Below are 13,725 nucleotides of genomic sequence, written 5' to 3'. Positions count from 1 at the left end.
CTGCAGGCGGTGGCTTTATCCGCTATGCCACAGCGCTGGCCCCAGGCTAATGACTTTTTATTACTGTCCCTGTCCTGCTGATGGGGACCAGGCTCAGCTTGAGGCTTACCAGGCACGATGAAGTGGACCACCGCACGGTGATTCCAGGAGAAACCCTGGGGCCAGCACAGCTTGGGCTCCGGGGCACGGACGTTCAGGACCCGTCCCTGACGGTTGTGTGGGCTCCAGATCAGGCCCTGCAGGTTCCGGGCCTCGGCTTCCTCCCCACCGACTGGGTCGACGCCCTGCCAGCCTCGTGCAGACACATACTCTGAGAGCCGCACCAGGCGCCCGCCTTGTTCCAGCAGTTCCAGCTCCAGGAGGTAGCGGCCACCCCGGAGCTGGTCCTGTCGCTTCTCCACATTCACGATGCGCTGCAGCTGGTACCTCCTGTGGCAGAAAGGGTGGGGGCTTGAACAATTCCTAGCCGTCCAGTGATGGGCGTGCGGTGGTAGAAGCCAGCCAGGGCGGTGGTCTAGAGACAGCTGGTTTTCCTCCCAGCTTTGCCACTGGCCAGCAGTGGGGCCTGAAGCAGAATGCACGACCTCTCTAGAGTTCACTGCTTCTGTCTTAAAAATGTTCCTCTGAGCCCTGAGGATCTCGAAGATTCTAAGAACATGAGGTGAGTGAGAGGGGTCATGGTGCCAGAAACGGACCCTCATGAATGAAAACACTCTGTTCCCATCAGTAGCCCATGGCATAAACACCGACGGCATGGTTCACCGCCATTAGTGCCCTGAGAGTGAAGGCAGGCATCACGAACCCGTTAAGGGCTGTTAGGGTGGCTCTCCATTGGGACAGTTATTTAAAACAAAGCAATACAAAGTGGAATACAGCAAGTGCTCATGAAGATGCAGAGAAACCAGGACCCTCGGAACGTAAACTGATGCAGGAGATTTGGAAAACAGACAGGCGGTTCCTCCAGCGGCTTGGCCACTCACTGCCTGTGGCAGCCCGGGGCTTGCAACAGCCAAAGGCAGAAACCACTCAAGTGTCCACCGACTGACCACTAGAGCCACAAAAAGGAACAAACTCCTCGGCTCACTCAACGGCACACGAGAGCCCTAAAAACGTTTTGCTAAGGGAAAGAAGCCAGGCACAGAAGGGCACACAAGTGCCTTTAATTCATCTGACCCAAGGTGTCCAGAATCGATCAAGAGAGCAAGGTATGGGTTCCCAGGGCCTGGAAGGGAGGGGCAATGGGAAGTAACCACTGAGTTTGGAAAGGCTTCTGGAGGGGACAGAACGTTCCGGACTTAGCGGTGATGGTTACAAGGCTCCGACCATACTTCCAAGTGCACTGAATTGTGCACTCTAAAATATGGATTTCAAGTCAATGAATTTACTCTAAAGAGTGCTGTCTGCCTGCCTGAATGAATGAATGAATGAATAGGAAACGAGAGCTCTAGGTCCTGTCCATTCCCAGCCCTTCTAGCCCACAGCTGGGGGCTGCCTGGGCTTCGCACCTCGGCTTCACCCGGTTCTTCTCTTCACTGCGAAGGGACCACACCCCCCAAGGTTGAGGGACAGCCGCAGCCGCCTGCAGGAGGGACACGCAGCTGAGGGGCCCGGGCGCTGCCCAGCCAGGAGAGCCCTTTACCTTACCCCCGGCTCCGCTGGTTGAGCCGCTTCAGGAAGATGCGCGCCACCTCGAGCGCCTCGGGCTCCGGGAGCAGCAGGTTGCCGGATGTGTTACAGTTCAGGTCGATCCAGTCGGTCCTCAGGGCTTGGAAGTCAAGGTTGCGGGCACTGAAGGTCTGGTCCCAGTTGACCACCGGGTCAAACACCGGCACGTATTCAAACACCTCACTCATCTCCTCTTCCTCCTCCTCCTCCGCTTCCCCCTCTTCCTCCGCCTCGGTCTGCTCTTCCAAGCCAGCAGCGGCCACCACCGGCTCCTCCCCGCGCCAAGCCGGCCCGGGGGCCTGCGGCTCTGCCCCGTCACCCCGCCTCTGCTCTGCAATGTACGACTCCACCTGACTCAGCCACTGGGCCTGCCCGAGCATCTTCCCGGGGCTGGCCGCGGTGGGCCTGGGCCTCTTCCTCTGAGGCAGGCTCCGTGCCATGTGCCCCGGGGGCCACCTGTCCGCGGGAGGCGAGCCGGGGCTAGGCGCGGGGCGGGGTCTCCTCTTCCTCTCCTGGGGTAGTTGGGCCCGGAGGTCCCCAGGCCTCCCCAGGAAGGGCGTGGAGTTCCGCTTGGAGAAGGGAGCCAGCAGGCCGGCTTGGGGCTGGCCCAGGAGCTTCCGCAGGCTCCGGAGCCGGTAGTCCGTGGCCTCCTGCTCGGGGCTGGCGGCAGGTGTCTCTTTGCCCTCTGGCATCGCGGTATGCCGAGCATTGGAGGCAGGGGTCTCCTCTGCCACGTCTTCATACTGGGATTCTTCTAGAAGGTCCTCCTCCAAACCTGTTCATGATAACCATTCCTCACATCAGCAGTTTTCAAACTTTTAGAAACTTTTTTTTGGACAGGCAGAGTGGACAGTGGGAGAGAGACAGAGAGAAAGGTCTTCCTTTGCTGTTGGTTCACCCTCCAATGGCCGCCGCGGCCGGTGCACTGAGGCCGGCACACCGCACTGTTCCGAAGGCAGGAGCCAGGTGCTTCTCCTGGTCTCCCATGGGGTGCAGGGCCCAAGCACTTGGGCCATCCTCCACTGCACTCCCTGGCCACAACAGAGAGCTGGCCTGGAAGAAGGGCAACCGGGACAGAATCCGGTGCCCCAACCGGGACTAGAACCTGGTATGCCGGTGCTGCAAGGCGGAGGATTAGCCTAGTGAGCCATGGCACCGGCCGAAACATTTTTAATTTATTTGAAAGGTAGAAAGACAAAGACAGATGAAGAGGGACCTCCTATCTGTTGGTTCACTCCTCGATGCTTGCACAGCCAAGGCTGAGCCAGACTGACGCCGGGAGCCTGGAACTCCAACCAGGTCTCCCAGGTGGATGGCAGGGGCCCAAGTGCCTGAGCCATCACTGTGCCTCCCAGAGTGCACACCATGGGGAAGCTGGAATTGGGAGCAGCTCTGGAACCCAAACCCAGGCCCCCAGATAGGGGATGCCAGTGTCTTAACCACGAAGCCAAAGCCTGCCCCGGTTTTCATCCTTTTCCCAACAAGATGCCCAAGACAGTGGAAGGACTGTGTGCGACACATGGAGGATTCCCAGACTCTGCCACGTACTGCGTGCATTACCTTGGGCAAACTCAGCCTCCATCAATCCAGCTTCTTCACCTGCATCAAAGGTATAAAAATTCATCTTTCCTAGGGTTGCTCTGAAGACCAAGCAGCATCCATCCCTCCACGAGAGAGGCCAGGAGACCAGTGCTTCCCCGTAGCACAGCTGCCCAAATGCTGGGCCAGAGCCAGGGCCAGCAAGCCACTCGGGCAGCCAGCAGAGGCTCCTGCAGCTGACCCCAGCATGCTGGCAAAGGCAGTGTCATTTTCTATGTGCACTGGGTTTGGGGACTGGGTGTGATTTAGATCTGAAGCCCCATGGGACAGAGCTGGCACAGTCTGCACTCCCCTAAGAGCAGGTGGCCGTGCCCCTCCCAGCCTGACCCGGGAGCTTCCATCCACGTCTGCCATACCTGGCCGCTCCAGTCCCTGCTTCTCAGGCTGGTCGATCTTGATGTAGTCCTGAAAGCTGAACCTGCAGGGGGAAAGAGGAAGGGGTTGGCACCCGGCAGCGTGCAGGCTCATTCTGGGCTGCAGTGGGAGTGAGGGTGCGTCTATAGGTGAAGTACAGTTATAGCAGAGGCTGCTTGGGAGGGGGAGGGCACAGGTGGCCACTCCAGCCCAGGCAGCCCCTGGCACGGCCGTGTGCCCACTCACCTGTCCTGGTAGTAGGCGTTTTCCTGATAGAAGCATTTGTTGTGGGTCTCCATGTGGCTCAGGCGAGTGTAGTCATTGGGGTACACAAAGGACAGGTGCACCTGCAAGTGGGGACAGCAGCAGCAGCAGTAAGAAACCATTCAGCCAGGGAGAAGCCTGCCCTTGGCCGGGATCATGCATGGTGAGGGGCCCAGGCTTCCAGCCCACCTGTGAGCTCTCTGGACCAAACACAGCTGAACCTAGCCCCATGGCACCCACGGCTTCCTCTCTTGTCCCAGCTCACAGCCCTCATGGCTCCCTCCTTCCTCAGCCCAGGCACCGCCCCTCCTGGTTACCACCCTGCTGCTCCCTTCATCCCCCTTGAACACAGCTCAAGGTCACCTCCACTGGGACCTTCTCAATTATACCCCACCTGCTCTGGCCAGGCAGTGACTCCTGCCTCCAGCCCCACCTTGCGGTCTCTGTAAGTGTCCACCTGTCTCTCCGGTCCCCACACAGCCCAGAGCCTCTCTGAAGCTACCCTTCCCCCCCACCCACACTGTTCATCCCCCTCCTGCCCCTGGTGCCTGGATGGCGAGTTGAATAAATACTGGTGGCTGGGGTTGGTGGCAGTGAGCAGCGGGCTGCCTCCCAGCCTCCCTGGTGGGGCAGAGGTGCAGTGCCTGGGGGAGAATTGTCCTGAGACCACAGCCCCCCCACCCTTGGGCTCTGCAGAGCAGTCCCTTCCCAGCCCAGGGAGCTACCCGGGCCCAAGACTTACAAACCGGAGTCCCTGGTATCGCTGCAGGGGGAGCCCATCCACCAGGTAGCTGGGTTTGTAGGGACAATCAGGCAGCACGTGGCGGAGGTGAGACTTGGGGATCAGAGGCACTGAGGACAGTGGGGGAAGAGGAACGAGGGTGCAAGTGAGAGCCTGCCCCTGGGCCTGCCCCAGAGGCTGAGGGGCTGCCTGTCCTGTTCACTGGTGACAGCCGCTGTCAGAGTGGGCATCCACCAGCCAAGGCTGCCCAACACACTGGCACTGCTCTTCTTGTCAGAGGGAAGGAGGGCATTTAGAGAGCACCCCGGTGCAGAGGGCTCAGGATGTGGTTGGTCCCTGGCACGAGACACAGCACGACTCTGGGATCACTGGAGAGGGACAGCTCGGGGAGGTCTAGAAACTTCCAAGAGACCATGGGCTCTGGCCTGCGCAGCACTGATAACCAGATGTCCCTCCCCAGATGAGCTCTTCCTATCCTCCAGCTGTCTTTAGCCCGAGGGGGAAAATAGAGGCACCCTGTCACTGCTTAAAATGTAAACACTCCCCAGAGGAATGACACACCAGGGGCAGATGCCTAAGACACGATATATGTGCGCCCCTATCATTCAGAGTGCCTGGGTTTAAGTCCTGGCTCCGCTCTGAATTCCTGCTTCCTGCTAATACGCACCCTGGGAGTCAGTGGGTGACGGCTCAAGTATGTGAGTCCCTGTCACCCACATGGGAGACCCAGATGGTGTTTAGGTTCTTGGCTTTCTGGGTATTTGGGGAGTAAACCAGCAGATGGGAGATCTCTCTGTTGGTCTGTCTCTCTGTCTCTTTGCTCTTCCAATAGGGAAAAAAAAAAATTAAAAAGAGGATTACACTCAAACACCTTAGTAAGTTCCAACATGTTTCTGTCAGTGAATGACAAGAGAGGAATCCACAAATCAAAACGTCACATGGTGCCCCCATAAATATGCCTGTCTTTTATTATCAGTGAAGGACGAAGACTGGAATCCAGTGGGTCTAGACCAAGACAGGCCAGGGACGTATGGCAAGCATGTGGCTTCCAGCTCCTTCTGCGCTGTCTGGTGCCACACAGATCTCACTAGAAGGATCTGTAGAACCATAAAGCGGTACATGAACATGGTGGCACATTTCTGTACCCGTCTACATTTGACACCACAAGGGCGAAAAGGTCCCGCGGCTTCTGGGATACTGTGCGGAAGCAGCAGGTCTCCCTAGTCTTCTCCAACTGTCCCCTGGCCGCGAGGACCAGTGCATGGCCGGCGCCTCACCTTGATAGAGGGTGTCGCGGGGGTCGGGCCGCAGCATGTCAGCGGGGGGCTGCTCGTCTCGGGGGTGGGAGTCGGCTGAGCCTGCGTGGCTGGCTGCTGTCTGTGGGATGTGGCCCACCTCATCCATCTTGAGGACCGTCTCATCTGAGCCCGGGAGGGAAGAGCAGAGGAAGCCGTGAGTCTCGGAGTGAACCCAGCTGAGAACCAGGCCCTGATTCTGAGGAATGAGAGAAGAGACTCGGGCACGGGGTGGCCACCGCGGCAGGAGGCGCAAGGACACGTCCCGTCCCCGCCCGCCCTGCCTGGCATCCAGCTGTTTGCTTCCCTCCCACCCCTGGCTCCTGGCTGGATGGCAGGCCGACATCAGAATCTGCATAACCTGGAAAAGGACACCTCTTCCTCTTGCTGCTATTGATGAGAAAGTTACCGCTCTTAGTATGAGCAGACCTCAAAATGTTTGTGGAGAATGGGATTAAAAGATGAGTTTATTTTGGTGCAAAACAAATAAACAAAAAAGACATAGGAAATCATGCATAGCCTTTTCCATAATATGCATTTTGCATGTACTCTTCTTTTTAGGTAGAAAGGGAGAGAGAGACAGAGAGGCTCGCCTCTGCTGGTTCAATTCCCAAATGCCTGCAACAGCCACAGCTGAGCTGGGAGGCAGGGCCCCAGTTATCTGAGCCCTCACTACTGCCTCCTAGGGCCCGCACTGGCAGGAAGCTGGAGTCAGGAGCCAGAGCCGGGAAGTGAACTCAGACACTAGGGTGTGGGTGGGGCCTCCTACCCCCAGGTTGAGGACCTGCTCCTCCCACAGAACCCCTCATATAACTGCTTGCATCAAAATAAATCCATCTTTTAATTCAATTTCCCATAAGCTTTCTGAAGACCCCTTTTGAATTTAGTTTATTTAAAACTTAGCACTCACTAAATAATAAGCTGAGCACTGTTCTGGTACCTTACACACATTTATCCATTTAGCCTTCGAAACCATCTGACTTGCATATAGCCGAGTATTCCTTCCCCAAAACGCATGGAATCAGCAGTGTTTCAGATTTCAGTTTTTTGGATTTGGGGATATTCGCCTAGATCTTATTGGTTGAGCACAGAAGGCCCCAAAGCTTCAGATGTGTTAGTATTTCAGACTCCAGAGGGAGAGGCAGAAAGAGATCTTCCATCTGCTGGTCCACTCCCCAAATGGCTGCAATGGCTGAGTCTGGGCCAGGCTAAAGCCAGGAGCCAGGAGCTTGTTCCGGGTCTCCCACATGGGTGCAGAGGCCCAAGTATCTGGGCCATCTGCTGCTGATTTCCCAGGCCATAGCAGAGAGCTGGATTGGAAGTGGAGCAGCTGGGTCTCAAATCAATGCCCTTATGGGATGCCAGTGGCATAGGCAGTGGCTTAATCCATGCGCCACAGTGCCGGCCCCTGTCCTCGCTTCCTTCCAACACAAGTCCTCCCTGGTCTCTCCAGCCTCCTGCACTCACTCCTGACCCTCTCTGGGGGGAGGGGAGTTCTGGCCCTGCTGGCTCTTCCCACATCTGTCCCCTCTGGGTGCCGGTTTTCACCTTCAGACAGGAGTGTGAGAAAATGGGCCGATGTAAGCCCGATGGGGGAGTCCTCCTGCAGACGTGGAGCTGGTGAGGAAGTCCGCTCTCCTCTGCTCTGAGAACCACGGCCGCCTCGTCGGGAGGCAGGGGATTTGCTGCATGGGCTCTGCACCCCCAAAACTGTTTGCAAGACTTGGGGAGGTGGTGCTCGTGGACAGGTGCACTTTGCTGAGGGCTCAGAGAGCTTCCAGCAGGTTCTCAAAGGCATCGCTGACCCCAGAGAGCTAAAGACCCATGACCTTCAGGTCCCGCCCTGCTCCTCACCCCACCCAAGCGCCCCCAGTGCTGCCACCTCACCCCGAGCATCCACCCAGGGGGCTCACGGTGAGCCCGTGTGCTGCAGGCCAGGCAGCACCTACTCACTTGTGAAGAGGGACAAGGAAGGGGAGTCAATGATGGTGAACTTGGCCCCGGGGTCGCTCCTCCGCCACTGTAAGGAGACAGGGTGGACGAGCGAGGTTGGAGGCAGCTGATTTCACTGAGGATTCCCGGAGCTTGGATAGGGAACAGCAGGGGGCACTCACCGCAACCTCCACGTGGTCAGTACCCTGGTCATTCTGCTTGTGCAGTACCTCAAAGTAGTACCTGTGTGAGGCTGACAGGCTGGCAGGAGAGAGCAGAGACACGGGCTCGCCGGCGCCATCCCCCATGTCTGTCCCTTCCCCAGGAGCCTGCCACACCCGCGTGTGGGCTGGGGGCCCCTCTCTGCCAGTGTGACCTTCTGTCAGGTGCGGTAGCCACAGGGAGACCACAGTAACCTTAACTCTAACTGAGTAGTTGCCATGATAAACAAGAAGACGGAGGCACGGAAATCTTGGGTAATTTGCTGCAAGTCACATGGGCCATAAGTGGTGGGAGTGACCTGGACAGTGCTCACTGCAACACTACTGCTTCCCAAACCCTTTGCAGGCTAGGTTGTCTCAGGGGAACCCCCTGCCCTTGTGTAGGGGGTGTATGCATGCCACCCACCAGGTGGCGCTCTGACACTGGGTTAAGGTCCCTTTTCCAACCAGTCCAAGCGATCCTGGGGGCCTGTCCATTCAGGGGATGGCTGCTAGGAGGTCATTCCTACAGTTCCCTGTGGCCCGTGTCCAGGCTGTTCTAGGCATGGAGGAGCAGGGGAAAGGAGCCCTGGTTCCCAGACCTGAGTGTCCCGGGACGGCTAGCTGTGTGACCTGCCCTGAGGCACGCCCCTCCTTGGGTCTCAGTTCGCAGCGTGCTCCTCTGTAAAGTGACAAGGGGCAGGCCAGATGGTTTCCAGGGACGCTGAGCTTCTGCTGCAGGAAGCCTTAGGGCTCCCTCGCCCGGACTGGACTCAGCACCCCAGGTGCTCGCAAAAATGCACCCTTCTCACCTCACCGGCTTGGAAATTTGACTCCGAAATTTCCCAAACTCTCCAGGGGCGGTCCACTCCTTTCCAGTCTAGAGTGGGGAGCAACAGGGAGAAGAGCAGCAGAAGCACGGGAGGAAGAGAGGAGAGTGAGAAGAGCAGGAGGACCGTGGGAAGGGAGAGAGGAAGACAGAGAGGCGGGAGGTGAGCAGGGGGCCGGTCTCAGCAAGAGGCACCCCCAACCCCTTGCTAGAGGGCCCCGGCCCCGCAGCCCACAGCGTGCACGCTGAAGACTGCAGGGCCCCAGAGATGGACGAGGCCGGCGCCCCAGCCTGGGGCTCCTGGCACACCTTGGCAGCACAGGGGCCGGCGGGGAGGAGGGACACAGCTTCGTCCCCGGTTTCCCGGCAGAGGCTCCTGGGGCCCAGCCGGGCCTACCTTGCCCACACTGGCCAGCAGCTGAAGGCCTGTAACCTGGTCGTCATGGCTCAGCCAGAACTCGGCGTTGTCGTCTGCAGCGATGGCAAACTGGACTGTCCCTGGGCACACGGGGACAGTGTCCAGGTGAGGCGAGAAGGGCCCGGCAGACAGGGCCGCGACCTCCCTCTCTGTGAAGTGGGGCTTTCTACACCCGGGAAGACCGCGTGGAGGGGCGCAAGGCCTCGCACGGGGGAGCCGCTGCCAGACCGCGCCCCAAAGAGGTAACTCTAGGCGCTGGGCCGCCCAGGCTTATTCCCAGCTGCAGGCTCCCGTGCCCTGCACGGCTGTGCAGCAGCAGGAAGAACGGGGCTTCGGGGCCGGCCTCACCGTCAGTGAAGGGGTGCAGGTAGCCAAAGATGCGGAGGCCGTAGTTGGTCCATTTGGGGGACACAGCCAGCTTCCTCAGGGTCGTGCGGATCTGTACCAAGAGAACCGTCACTCAGAAGAGGGAAGAGAAGCCAAAGATGTCAGTGCGCTCAGGACTGGCAGCAAGCCCAGGAGGGACCAGAGTGGATTTCAGCTCCCACCTGTCTCTGCACCCAAGGGACTTTGTACAGTGCACGACCAGCACAACTGTAGCCCATTGTCATGAGGCACAAAGACAGCCTAACACGGGAGTGACGCAGGACTGAAAGAATCCCTGGGGAAGGAGCAAGGGGGCTATGATGGGCAGGGGAACCTCAACATAAAGAAGGCGAGATGGACCAGAACAGCAGCAAGGAAAGCTGAGCGAGACAGAAAGGAGGGGCGAGGCGGCCGAGTGGGCACTCACGTGGGGGTACAGTGGGAAGTGCAGGTTCCTCCTGAGCTGCTGGATGGAGCTGCCACACCAGTCCTCGAACACGTGCAGGTTGGCCCGACCCCGGAACTGTACGGGAAGAGAAAGTGGGAGAGGGTGGGCGCCCCAGACCTGCCCCTGGCGCTCCCTGGTGCGCGTCTCCCGCACAGGCGCGGCCCAGGCAGTCCGCTCCCATCCTGGCGCCCAAAGCTGCTTCCTGGGGCCCTGGCACCGATGTCCACCTCCGTGGCCTGGCCCCGAGGATGCAGTCTGTTTCCTCGCCATGCACACCCATGTGCCTGGGCGCACACACACAGACACACACGCACATTTGCTGCTTCTCCGTGTGGGGAGGGGGCTGGCTGGCCTTTCCCAGGGGATGGTGGGTGCAGCCAGAACAGAACTGCAGGCACACGGAGAACCAGAAGGCAGAGCTGTGCTGGATGCTCAGCTAAGGCCTAGCTCTCCTCCTGCCCCTTCTCTGTGGCCCACAGCCGTCTGCTGGTGAAGCCGCAGCTGTGCGGGGGGAGGGGGGCCTCCTACTCCTGCATTGGGGAAGCCGCTGACACCTTGCTGCAGGACATCCCTGGGGCCTGGCTGGGCTGCCCAGGCTCAGTGGCCTCCCTTGACCAGCGGGCCTCCGCTGCAGGCAGCCTAGGGACTGGAGGAAGCCCCTGTCCCCTCCTGACACAGGAGCATTGATGGGGGCAGGACTGCGCTTGGAGGCCTGGGGCAGAGGCCCCTTGAGAAGGAAGGGCTAAGGCAGGTGCCAGGGTTCTGGGAGGAGAGAAGGGCTGCACTTGCAGAAGGGAGCCTGGGGCGCTGTCCCCGCAGAACCCAGACAATGAGTTTCTGGTTACCCCAACTCAGCCCGGGAGCCCAAAAGCCAGGTCGTGGGAGGTGGCGCCTTGTGACTCTTTGCAGACAGGCCCCGCCCTTCTCCCCACCAGGGTCCAGCAGGTGTCAGAGCCGCACTGCCCCTCGGAAAGCTGGCCAAGGGGGAAGGGGCACAGGGATTGGAGCCCAGGTAGAATGACCGGCCCAGGTCTTCAGCAGGATGTCCTGGGGGTGCACGTGTAGGGGGAGGGGGAACTCCTAGTTGGGAGCCGCAACCACGTGAGGTGTGGCTGCTGTGGCCGCACAGCCTCGGGACCACTGCTCACAGCTGGGTCTGGAAGAGGCCCTGGGGGGCCTGTCACTCCCGGCCCCTTCAGCCACGTGTCACTTCCTGGGCACACCGGCTGGCTGGCTGGGTGCTAGGCATGCGGCCCCACTCACAGGAACAGGAGTGGGGGGCTGGGTGGGCGGGGGCGCATTAAGGCCACAAGGAAGAATGGGGCCATTGTGCTACTTCTGGGCAAATTCCTCAAGTCCAGCGCACAAGACGCGGTTGTCTCCTACAAATGGCCTCTCCCCCACTCCCGGGAGCAGGGAGCTGGGCGGGAGAGGGTCAGTCGCCAGAGAAGTCTGTGTACTCCGCCTGGAGGCCAAGGGGCATGGGCAGGGATGGGGCAATGGGGTGAGGCTGGGCGAGGGCTGCCTGCCTCCATGGTGTGGGTGTGGGGGCGGGGGCTTTCTTGCTGTAGGAACAAGAGGCTGTGTTGCTGTCAGGGAACCAGCCCGGTCCTCTGGGGCCTAGGCACTGGCCCAGCTGTAGGGCAGCCCCAGGTGGCGGGCAAAGGGTCTCGCGAACCAGGGGCACCCTGCTCCCTGCAGGCCTGGCCTGGCGACCCCCGGGATTGGTGCCCCTCCAAGTTCCGGAGCCCGTGTCTGGCAGGGACAGGAACTCCTGCATGTCAGCACCTTACTCTGCCCACTCCCTCCGGGCCCAGGAGGACTAGGGCCAGGGAATGGCAGGGGATGCTCCCAGCACTAGGGCCGTGTGTGGCCAAGGACAGTTTGGGAACTGCTAGTTAGAAGCGATGGAGAAGGCCGGTGCTGCGGCTCACTAGGCTAACCCTCCACCTGCGGCGCTGGCACCCCGGGTTCTTGTCCCGGTCGGGGCGCTGGATTCTGTCCCTGTTGCTCCTCTTCCAGTCAGCTCTCTGCTGTGGCCCGGGAAGGCAGTGGAGGATGGCCCAAGTGCTTGGGCCCTGCACCTGCATGGGAGGAGGAAGCACCTGGCTCCTGGCTTTGGATTGGCACAGCGCACCGGCCGTAGCAGCCATTTGGGGGGTGAACCAACAGAAGCAAGACGGGAGTGGGGATCAGGAAGGGAGGCCGGCTGCGGGACCCCACTCTGCCAGGCCTGCAGCTGAGCCTCTCACTAACTGGGCCCCTGCTTCTCCCTGCATCCAGGCCTCCCTCTGCCCCCAGAACGGCCGTGAAACACAGACTTGAGCAAGTCATTCTGGGAAAGTTCAGAAAGGCCCCCAACCAGCCTAGAGCAAGACCCCGCCGGGCACAGGAAGTCTCCCCTGGCTCACCCACCTTCCCAGCCTCACCTCAAGCCCTGCCCACTGCACACCTGCGCGCTACCCCGGCCAAACACAAAACCCGGCCTTTGCCCAGGCTGCCACGCTCTGTCCCTTCTCAGGGCTTTACAGAGCAGTTCCCGGGCCCAGTCCTTTCCCGCTCGGCCGTCGAGCCTCTGGAGTCTCTCTCGGAGGCCTCTCTGACTTCCCCAGGCAAAGCTGACAGCTCCCTCTGCCACGTGCACTGCACCTCTGATTTGAAGGAACAAATGCTTGCAGAAGCCAAGAACAGAACAGCACAGTCCATCTGCTCTGTAAGCACCGAGCATCTGCTCAGTCTCAATTGAAGATGGAAGAGACATGTTCCCAGATGGCTGTCACCTGTCCAGGGGCTGCAGCAGAGGTGGGAGGAGCTGAGGGCAGCTCCACCTCCAGTGGAAGAGAGAAGCCCATCAAAGGATGTGAGCCCTGAGATCCCCCCCTACGACACGCCACAGCTCTAACAGGTTAAACTCCCAGGACCAGCACACGTGGCTGGGCGTTTAGCTCCCCAGACACCAAGGCCGGGGCCTGGAGGAGTGCAGGAAGCTGGAGCACACACACTCAGCCCAGTGGGGCGATCAGGCCGCAGCTTCCTATGCACTAGATTCCAGCCGGAGCTTCAGGGAACTCAATTTGCTCTTTTTAAAAAAATGTACTGGGTGGGGGTGGGGGGGCGGTTGGCGGCACTATGGCGTAGCAGGTTAAACTACTGCCTGCAGTGCTGGCACCCCATATGGGCACTGGTTCGAGGCCCAGATGCTCCACTTCCTATCCAGCTCTCTGCTGTGGCCTGGGAAAGCAGTAGATGGCCCAAGTACTTGGGCCCCTGCACCCACATGGGAGACCCGGAGGAAGCTCCTGCTCCTGGCTTCGGATCAGCACAGCTCCAGCCATTGCGGCAAATTGGGGAGTGAACCAGCGGATGGAAGACCTTCCCCCCCCCCCCCCCGCCGCCTCTCCTTCTCTCTCTGTGTAACTCTGAATTTCAAATAAATAAATCTTAAAAAATGTATGGGGGGGAGGGGGAGCGCCATGGCATAGTGGGTTAAACCTCTACCTGCAATGCTGGCACACCATATGGGTGCCAGTTCAAGTACTGGCTGTTCCACTTCGGATCCACTTCCCTCCTAATATGCCTGGGAAAGAGCAGAAGATGGCCCAAGTGCTTGGGC

General features: G+C 59.7%; 1 protein-coding gene across 6 annotated transcripts in view; it reads right to left on the bottom strand.

Moving 5' to 3' along the window:
• The window catches only part of B4GALNT3 (beta-1,4-N-acetyl-galactosaminyltransferase 3), a 116,712-nt gene that overhangs the window by 13,452 nt on the left and 89,535 nt on the right, over positions 1–13,725 (bottom strand). For 3 of the 6 annotated variants that reach the window (XR_016213438.1, XM_051850758.3, XM_008259851.5), the window contains exons 4-16: positions 10,092–10,187; positions 9,647–9,737; positions 9,278–9,378; positions 8,864–8,931; positions 8,034–8,112; positions 7,873–7,939; positions 5,902–6,045; positions 4,625–4,734; positions 3,865–3,965; positions 3,621–3,682; positions 3,226–3,264; positions 1,645–2,440; positions 110–429 (exon numbers count right to left, since the gene is read on the bottom strand). Coding sequence is in view for 5 of the 6 variants with exons in the window: in XM_051850758.3 (XP_051706718.3) it covers positions 110–429; positions 1,645–2,440; positions 3,226–3,264; positions 3,621–3,682; positions 3,865–3,965; positions 4,625–4,734; positions 5,902–6,045; positions 7,873–7,939; positions 8,034–8,112; positions 8,864–8,931; positions 9,278–9,378; positions 9,647–9,737; positions 10,092–10,187 (2,074 nt within the window). In the remaining variant the exon portion in view is untranslated. Of the gene's footprint in view, positions 1–109; positions 430–1,639; positions 2,441–3,225; positions 3,265–3,620; positions 3,683–3,864; positions 3,966–4,624; positions 4,735–5,901; positions 6,046–7,467; positions 7,523–7,872; positions 7,940–8,033; positions 8,113–8,863; positions 8,932–9,277; positions 9,379–9,646; positions 9,738–10,091; positions 10,188–13,725 lie in introns of those variants that run through there. The other 3 variants (XM_089304452.1, XM_002712782.6, XM_089304451.1) reach the window with 3 other exon arrangements.

This window comes from Oryctolagus cuniculus, chromosome 9, assembly GCF_051225735.1.
Source record: "Oryctolagus cuniculus isolate XC-2025 breed Fujian yellow rabbit chromosome 9, ASM5122573v1, whole genome shotgun sequence".
NCBI lineage: Eukaryota > Metazoa > Chordata > Mammalia > Lagomorpha > Leporidae > Oryctolagus > Oryctolagus cuniculus.
Note: the sequence above shows the minus strand (reverse complement) of the source record. Positions and strands in the feature narration are given on the sequence as shown.